This window comes from Blastomyces dermatitidis, assembly GCF_000003525.1.
Source record: "Blastomyces dermatitidis ER-3 genomic scaffold supercont1.4, whole genome shotgun sequence".
NCBI classification, from domain to species: Eukaryota; Fungi; Ascomycota; class Eurotiomycetes; order Onygenales; family Ajellomycetaceae; genus Blastomyces; species Blastomyces dermatitidis.
In genome coordinates this window covers 1,111,322-1,121,368 of record NW_025544777.1, presented here as the reverse complement: position 1 = coordinate 1,121,368, position 10,047 = coordinate 1,111,322, and the positions used below count along the sequence as shown (strand labels likewise).

The 10,047-nt window shown below is 37.2% G+C and overlaps 1 protein-coding gene across 1 annotated transcript; it reads right to left on the bottom strand.

The window, feature by feature from the left end:
* Nucleotides 1-2,791: 2,791 nt before the first annotated feature.
* BDCG_03967 (Rox3 family protein) lies at nucleotides 2,792-6,420 on the bottom strand. Its single transcript, XM_045419635.1, has 3 exons — nucleotides 5,193-6,420; nucleotides 4,382-5,055; nucleotides 2,792-4,295 (listed from the first exon to the last, which is right to left on the bottom strand). The coding sequence occupies exons 1-3, from the start codon at nucleotides 5,827-5,829 to the stop codon at nucleotides 4,212-4,214; spliced, it is 1,395 nt and encodes a 464-aa protein (XP_045275890.1). The 5' UTR covers nucleotides 5,830-6,420; the 3' UTR covers nucleotides 2,792-4,211.
* Nucleotides 6,421-10,047: the final 3,627 nt, after the last annotated feature.

Sequence of the window (10,047 nt, the reverse complement as noted above, 5' to 3'; positions counted from 1 at the left end):
ACAGTGAATGTCACAGAGCTATGACATGTATGCAGTGAGAATGATGATGTGAAGAAGATTATCTGTTCATTAAGAGATTGTCTCTCACTCACAATCGCGGACTATCAAGATGATGTGAGAACCTGATACCATGATCTCTGCAAAGCACTGAAAAACAGAGGTATAGAAAAGTGATTAAATGACTGATCACTTATCAAAGATGATATCAAAGAGATGAATATAGCTGAACAGTTCAACTTGAAGAAAGACTTCTTAAATGTGAACCTAGCTATTGATGCAGGATATGTACAAGCATGAGCAAAGAATGTCTGATATGATAAAGATGTCATATCTTTGATAGAGTTAGTTAAGGACTTCAAGAAACAGTATAGAGAAATGAGTATTCTCAAAGGAGATAAACCTATGAACTTTGCTACTCTTAATGAAAGATCAGTGACATTCAGAAACTGCATCTGTGAAGCCTGTCACTGATACACTCAGTGCTACTATCTCAATTCATCAAGAAAGTCATCTGGATAAAAGGAAAACAGGGAGAAGAGAACTCAGATTGATCAAGCTCTTAAGAATCAAGAATTGAAGAGATGTATTGATCATGCAATATCTAGAGATTCATTCACAAATATGAATATGATAGATGTCAATGAAGCAGTTCTAGAGGGAATGATTCTGAAGCAATCAGTTCCTCAATCTATTGATCATCAATCTATCAATCATCAATCTATCAATTATCAACCTATCAATCATCAATCTATCAATCAGCAAATCTGAAAAATATCAATGAACTCTTCACATTCTCACTCCTATCTCTGAAACTCCTGGATCTTTGATACTGGTGTGGAACAGCATATATGCAATAATTGAACATGTTTTCTATTCTTTACATCTGTGAACAAGAATGTGAAAGTCTATACAGGCGATTCCAGCACTAAAGTTGAAGATTATGAAACTGTTAGAACTATCATGATAAATGAAGCAGGAAAGTAGTTCAATGTCAATCTCATCAACACAGCTTATATTCTGAATTTCCATACAAATATCATTGCATGGAAACTGTGTTTCCATATAGAAGGCATCTATTATGATGAAAAAGACTTCAGATTGCAAAAACACACAGATAATACAATCTTTGCACATGTTGAAGTATTTGAGAGATTGCTAGTTACAGAATATAATAGTGAAACAGCTGTTTTACTAACTATCTCAGAAAAATCAACTACTGAAGCTGATGCAGCTATCACATTATACACATCTAACATTACTATATCTGAAAAAACAATATCTTCAAATTCTTCAACTTCTACAAATCATCCTTCTTTCAACCTGTCAATACACATAAAACCTTCTTAAAAACCTAAGATCTCTATAGCTACTGAGTCAACATGGCATAAGAGATTAGAACATCCATTGAAAATCATCATTTAAAAACTTATAAATAATGCAACTGGCATTCAAATCACTCATCAAGAAGATGCTGCAGATGAGCTTATCATCAAGCTTTGCAAACTCTGTCATCTATCTAATGTGAAAAATCAAATATCTAGATGTCCTCACATTAGATCTCATACACTGAAATCAACACCTGAACCTACACCAGGGCCAGTGAGCTCTAATGTTGATACAGATTCTAATGTTGATACAGGTTCTAATGTTGATACAGGTCTCAATGTTGATATCAATACACATACAGCTGTGATAGATAATCATACACAAGTCTGAAATCACAGAGCTGCCCATCTTGTGACAGTTGCAAATGTCAAAGTCAATTCTTTTCAAATGATCAATGAAGCATTCTCTCATTCTCATTCTCATCCAGACTTCTACAAGTCTCAAAATTTATTTCCTAATACTGTTTTTACTGTTATCAACAATACATCTACCTCAACAGCATTCATACTGACTTCAAGAATTCATAGATCTCAACTGCCAGATTCACTGAATCACTGGGCAGATGTTGAAAAACACCCACATCATGAAGAATCAGAGAATGCTAGGCTTCACCTCTATGTCAGAGAATTGCTGTCTCTTCTCAAATGATCAATTAATTGTCTTCTTCTATGTGAATGATATTGTCATCCTATCTGAAAGATATCAATCCAAGAATGTGTTCAATCCGGCGATATTACAGTTGATTGGGTGCCTACGGCCCAGATGCCAGCAGATGGCCTCACTAAGACTCTGCCACGCCAGAAACATACAGAATTCATCAAGATACTAGGCCTAGTTGATATATCAGATATCATCAAGGCATAAGCAGAATAAATGGTCTATCTTGATATAATCTCTACAGATTCATCTACACTCTTTTTGTTACAGATTCATCTACACTCTTTTTGTTACAGCTTCATTTACACTTTCTTTTACATGTTACATTCGCTGAAGGGGGTGTGTCAGGAAAAAGAGGTTATACACTACTGAACGCCACCAACATTGTATTACTGAACACCACCAACATTGTATTACTACAATATTTCTCATCATCATCAGCTTACTACAATGCTCATCTAATACTCGCTTATGCTAGCTCTCTTGGCTCGCACATATATTTTACTATAAATAGCTCCATCTTTTGTATGAAATAGATATATTAGATAGTGCACGGATAATATAACAAGCAGATCTTGATACAGATAAGATTCATATGTCTTCAACATATTCATCCGTGACACCCAATCCGACAAACATTAGCCTCCAATGATTAATTCTTTTCCGCCAAGACGCGCCCTTCAACATCAGTTTCATGTAGTATCTTCGCAGTTGTAGCAGATGCATCGGCTAAGACTTGACTGATAAGCTAATGATGAGAGGATCAGAGTTGACAATAATACGCTTATCGTTCTCATTCGGCTAAGGAACAATTCTGAACAAAAGCGGGGCGATTGGATCTTATATCATTAGGCCGATATTTGCGTTCTTCGCCGTAGGATATACGTACTGTACAATCGGACACAGATTCCCCACGCCAATGTGCACCATCGGTTCAAGGGCGATCCCAAAGTTGCGAATCACCACATGAGGCGAGAGCTCAGATTCATCATATTGCAAGCTTCGTTAGTTAGTTACATGTTACTCGTGCCTTTGCTTCCCCCACCGCCTCTGTGGTTGAGTGCGCTATTATCACCACAACATTACTTCTCCAAAATCTGTACCTTTTGTATAGGTTATTTATAAAACAGGACGAAACACGAGGGCCTTGAGTCCGTAGCTACCCCCTATATTATCATAAAGCCGCTCCATCCTATATTCCTGACGACACCGGCACCCATCCCCGTCCGGCACTTTCAACAATCTCAAATCTTTTGTTTCTTTCAGTCTTTAAATTGGTTTATAGATGTAGGGTGTCACTAGAGTGAGCTACAATCCCCCGTGGCTCGCAGAACGAGGGTATCAATACTAGAAGATGTGGTTCGGCTCAAATAGCGTTCTATCAAATTTTTCGGGGGTTTGTGAAGCTCGAACAAGGTATGTTGAAACTATGTGACAGCGATCTTCATGCTGCCATGAAATACTCCTGTTAAAGCGTAAATAGAGGAAGAAAATACAAGGAACATATAGTCCTCGTACCAGAATTCAAATCAGACAAGGAGACAATTCCCCCTTCTTTTCCAAATTTTATAATAAAATGGCATTGTCAAACGGATAAACGAAGTTATCATAAAAAGTATAGATATATAGTTATCGGCCTCGAACAAAAGGCGCTATCATGCCCACAAATGGGCGCATAGTAAGCAAATCAAGGCATGCCCGGCATTGCAACCTCCGAATATGGGAGGCGTATACAACAAATAAGAGGGCAAGAGGGAACAGCCATCAGTCAGAAGACATGGGAATATAGAGAGGCGCATGTAAATAACAGGTAAGAAGCGAAAAGTCAGAAATCAAAGGAAAAAAAAAGGGAAATGGAAGAAATGAAGAGAACAAATCATCGCCCCAATTGGCATTTCCTTCCATGCCAACCCATCCCAAAATAACGCCGGTTTGATCCAGGCGGGTATATCCAGCACCACCATGCAAATATCCAGTGGAGGAATTAGTAATAATGAACAAAAAAAATTGAGTTACAGCGAATTGAAAAACGCGCAGGAAATGGAAAAAGACATGAATCCCGAACGCCAATCATTTTTTGCGAAAAAAACGCCGATACTTGAACCCATAAAACTTTTCCCCGTAAGCTCGAGAAATTCATGCTGTTCATTGTTAATGTCAAATCAATGTCATCGGGCACCGACGCCAAACATGCCGACACCATAGCTACCGCTTCGTTCAGAGAGGTTGGGAGATACTCCGGAAATATGGTCCTGTGCCCGGAAGATAGATTAGACGCGTACATTGAGCAATATAATGCATGCGCCACAGGAAAGTGTGAGGAATGCTAGCGCGGTACCTTTTTTCTTTTCTTCTTTCCCTGCCCTCTGCCGCCTTCCTCACTATTCGAGTACCGCCCGCTATCCAAGTCTACCTCGTCATCAGGGAATCCTTCGCCGTAACCCACAAAGCTGCTGTCGTTATAGCTGCGCTTTTTACCTGTGCGCTTTGGCCTTGTGTATTCCGTGGCTGGAGTGGATATCATTGAAGGAGTCCCATTGGTATGCACTGGCTGGCGGATACTTCCGGGCACGGTACCGGCAGCTTTAGCCATGGATGCGTCATTAGCTACCATAACCTTGGATGCTTTTTCATGACCTAGCGCGTCTTCCCAAATTTCATGGTTAGGTAAAACTCCTGGCTCCATTTTCATTGCCTTCAATTGCTGCCTGAAGAATGACGAGTCTGGTGCCGCGACTTTGATATCCTTTCCATAAACCTTCTGGTTTTGCCACTCCTCTTCTGGCCAGAGTGTCAAATATTTCAATCCGCCGGTTGCCCCAGGTTCAGCTTTAACAGGCTTGTTTCTTCCTGCTAGCCCAAGACCCTTGATTTTCCCTTCGTACGACTTTCTTAGCCTGTTAATCTTCTCACCCGTAACAGGGTCTGTGCGGGCAACTGAGGAAGCAACCGGGCCTAACCCATAGAGTGATATTAAATCTAGACTCGGATTCGGGCCAGATGCGGTATAAGCTAGCATTGGAAAGACGTGTTAACATCAATGATGCCCGAAAAGGAAAATTTGACAAACCAATTATTTTTTTTCTCTTTTAGATGGGGAAGTTTTGGGCTTGAAAGTCAGGCAAGACAGTGTCTTAGGGAGACCTTACAAGATTTGCAGAGATGGAAGGCAGTGCCTATATTCTGCCGGAGAGCTGATAGTTTAAGCTCTTCCTCCTGTGTGGATGAAGCAGCCCTGTGATCCAAATCCATTGTATTGTCATCCGGGATTTTATCGGCACCTCTCTTCTGCCGGTCATGATCGGTCCTTCTGTGTTCTGACGTATCGATATCCATCACATCTAATCCAACTTCCTTGCCCGTATATGATTCGCCATCCTTCCGTGAGTCTGTCGTACCATTTTTCGCAATACCTTCCGCTTCATCGATCGTGAGATTATTGACGAAATTGCCACCAGCACTACTAGCCGGCGTCGGAAAGGAGGTGGTCGACGTTACAGTGGGTTGCTGGGAGACCTGAGTAGACATAGCGACGGAGGAGGGCGGGGAGGAGAGCGAACCGAATTGGAAGGTCTGCGCCGGTGATGTACGAGTAGTGGAGAAGCTCGAGGCATAGTTTTGAGCGCTGACTGACATCAACGGAGGCGAGGTCGGAGTATGAGGTGTCTGATCCTTTGGGTGATTCTGTTGATACAGTTGATGCGGTTTGGTCCTGTCGGCTGCGGGAGAGGATGGTGATGAGGGAGGACCAGGGTGGACAGAGGATGGCGGCGGTGCGTGGGACATTAGGCCCAGGCGATACTAGATGGATCACAGTTTTCCCAGTAGCCCACAACGGCTGCTGTAATCCTTGCGCTAGACGCGTACTGGATCGATAGACGTAGGAGCGGATGAGGGAGGGCGGCGAAGGGGAAGGGTACGGGCGACGGATTCAAGGGCACTGAAGCGTAACCCAGGCTCAACTTCAGCGGCAGCCTATGGAGAACTCATGCCAGAATTTAGACAGCTTCGAACACCTAGTATACCGTGCCGCAACGAATGCAGGAGACGTGAGTGCGATATGGATGCCGGGCTGGGTGTGAGTTGACGCCCTTTGTTCGCGAAAGAGGAGAAAGCGAGCAAGCCACAGCGAAGTTGAGGTTGCTGGGGATGACGGCGAAGTTGAAGACAGTCACGTGGGCGACTGGGCTTGGCGCCGGGTTAGGGCTTGGGAGGAGGTTTCGGAGGCTTGTCAACGACGGGGAAAAGCCGATGATGATGTGGGAGCCCTAGACTTCCTAGTACGGACTAGCGCCCCGCACCAACCATATTATAGCGCACCACTCTAGATAGCAACCAATACAACCACTCAGATTGTTCCAACAGGTTATGGTCGCCCGGATTGCTTGTTTTTTTTAATTTGCGGAACGAAGCGAAGCAATATGTTAGGTGCTTTAAAAACCTGATTAGAATAGAAGGTGCGATCTTTCAGGCCCCATTCTCTGATATGATTGGTTGAAAAAATGCACACCCCACGTGACCGCTCATAGAGGAAGCCGCAACGGCCTGTATAATGTTGGCCCTTACGGCCGTTGCGGTTAGCGATCCCACTAGATCATGTGACCCACCACTATATTATGTTCCTGTAGATAGATCTATCAATACAATCTTCAACTATTCTACAGATTATAGCCTGAATGGCATGTTTTTCTTTTAAGAATATTACATCAATATTTTTTGATAAGAGATAGTTTATCTTTTTTGAAAAGACTCTTACTTTTTATTAGAGATATTTCATTTTCTCTGAATCTGCTAATCAGCAGATTTACATACTTTATATATTTTTAAAAAAGTATATTCTTCATTGTGAAGAATATTACTTTTTTATTTTTTTTTTACATATCTAGAAGAAGTAGAGTTATCTTAATATAAGTAATATATCTATTACTTCAGAGTTCAGCTCAAGGCTCAGAATTATATACTTTACTAGATAACTTATTAATAAAATAATCACTTATTATGAGAAAGCTTCTGACTTACAGAATGAGACTAAGATCAGTTTTCATCAGAGTATGAAATTTAATGATAAGATAACAGAGAAACTTCAGAATAAAGAAAAGCAGAGTTAATATTAATATTCATCTGCAGAATCTGTTTATTTTAACTTATTAAATTCTTTACTATCTCTTACTCTCAGAATACTAACTTTTAATAATAATTCAAATCAATCTATCTATTACACTGCAGGTAATCTTATGAATCTTATATAGATAATACTATAGAATCAGATAACTACAGCTGAAATTACTTAACATCTCACTATATCTGTCTCTATATAAAGAGATACTATAAGAAATGAGTTATAAGAATATCAGAAGAAAGTTAAATATACACTAGATATTAAATCAGTGATTATATTTAATGACTCTAATTATAAAGTCTGATATATTAATATATTAACTAATGTGAAAGTTATTAATGAAACTGACATTCTGTTAAGAACTTAACAAGAATTCTCTTTTATATATTATATTAACTCTGAGAAGTGAAGAATCTGTTTTAAGTCTCTATATAGATATATACTATCAAGTCTTATTAAAAATGTTTAAATCACTATTAAAATCTTGAAAGCTGACAATACTGCAGCTCTATGAGACAAGATTAATATGAAATATATAATATCACTGACAGAAGAATAAGTTAATATCTTTAAGAAATTAATAAAATTATAAGTTAAGAAAAATAATTATCTTACTTTTCAGAGATATTTCTACTATTTTATTATCTATTATAAGAAGCTCTGTCAGAATACTGAAGATATATATTATAATCTTCTTCTCAACAATCTATAAGATTATCAAAGATCATTTATTAAAATATATTTAAATAAGTTTTTCTTCACTGATCAGAGACTCATTATCAACATTGATATTAATGATTTAATAAAGCAACTGATTAATTGTACATTTAAGAAGATTATCACTGAGTGAAAAAAGCAGTCTCAGACTGATTCTGTGACTGCAAAAAAGAACAAGAATAAAGATAAGAATAAAAATAAAAACAAAGATGAGAATAAAAGCACATCTGTATGAAAGTGTACTCACTGTAGAAGATATGAATATACTGTTGATAGATGTTTTATCTTACACTCTGATAAAAAGAAAAAGAAGAATGATAAGAAGAAAGAGAAGAAGAATGACTTAATAAGTTCTCAATCAGTAGTAAATACAGTAATTACAAAGATTAAGTTCTATTTCTCTTTCACAGTCACTGAAAAATCATTCTCTAGATCTTGATATTTGAACACATGTGTAAGTCTGAATATGATGAGTGAGCTTCATTCTTTTTCAAATATTAAATCTTTTAATAATAACATCTCTGTTGATTCTGTCACTGAGAGAACTGAGTTTGTTAAGAAGATTAAGACTGTTATCTTGAAGATTAAGAGTGATGATGTTAACTTACAGAATATTCACTATATTTCTAATATTACAGTTAATCTACTCTTATTTATAAAGCTTGAAGATCAGGGATTCTGATTTATATTATCTTTCATCATTCTCTCATTTTTTATTTGCAGAGCTCTGAACAGTGTTATTTTTCATACAGTTTGAACTGCTCAGAACAATATATATAAGATTAATAAACAGAAGTTTAATAAGAATCTCAATCATTTAAACAAGGCAGTCAAGTATATTGCAATATTATACAAGTATAATTTTAACTGAAAAGCTGATCTTTCTGTAACTGCTATTACTACTGTTAATAATATCAATTCTGCAGATGTGAGAACACAGATATTAAAGATATCAAAGACTCTTTTGAATTAGTATTATAATCTCAGTTATATTCACACTGATGCTATAATTACTATAGTCAAGAATTCTCATACTGAAGTTACAATTAAAGATTCTAAGACTAAGTTCTTTTATAAGAAATGTGTCAAGATAGATATAATATGAGATTATTTGAAAACACTGATATCTAGATTTATCTGACTTATTGAGAAGATTTATATTGACCTTGTAGATGATGAATATACATTGAAAGATCTCTCTAATCATCTCTTAGAGTTTCATCAGAGAACTAAATACTGAATACTTATCATCTATGATGCAATCTGCTACTATTGAGTATATTTTTTAAAGTTCAAGAATGAGACTGTTCAATACTTTGAGTTGTGACTTAGATTTATAAGTAATCTTGAGTATACAGTTCCTGCTTTTCTACAGACTGATATTAATAATGTTTTCTAATTCACATGTATGCACACAGTTATGAATTTATATAGTATCAAATGAGAATTAACAGCATCATATTCATCACATCAGAATGATGTTTCTGAATGCAGAATTCACACTATTATGAAACAGGTTAGAGCTGCTCTTTTGAAAGATAATCTCTCTAAGAAGTTCTGAGCAGATGTTTTAGAGACAGTGATTACAATAATCAATAATACTCTCACATCTACAGTTCTTTATAACTCAAGATTTTGACTCTCTACTGCAGAGACTTCTGTGATTCCAAGTTCATATAAGATTTCTTAATGTGCACTTATGAATATTCTGCTGAATGTGAGGCATTTTCACTGATTGAGTGTAGAGGTTTTTATTCACTTGTATAAATCTCAGTGACCTGCAGATAAGCTCTCTTCATATACTGATTTGTATCATATCATTGAATTCAGTGACATATTAATATATTGTCTATGACATTCTGAATCTGATAAGATTATTATCAGTAGTGATGTTAGATTTCTAATCATTAAAAAATCAGAACTGATTGTTACATCTGTGACATTCACTAATAATACTAATGTATCAGAATCTGATATTCATCTGATTGATGATGATAAAGATGCTTCTAATATTAATGATCCGAATTTCACATGATTACAGCCCGCGAAATCGCTGGCTACTTACACTTCAAGTCTTATTACAGGTAACCTTCTGAAGTTCTATAAGAATGCCACATCTCAGTCAGAGAGAGTAGAAGATTATTGAAAGAAGTTCATACAATGCAAGA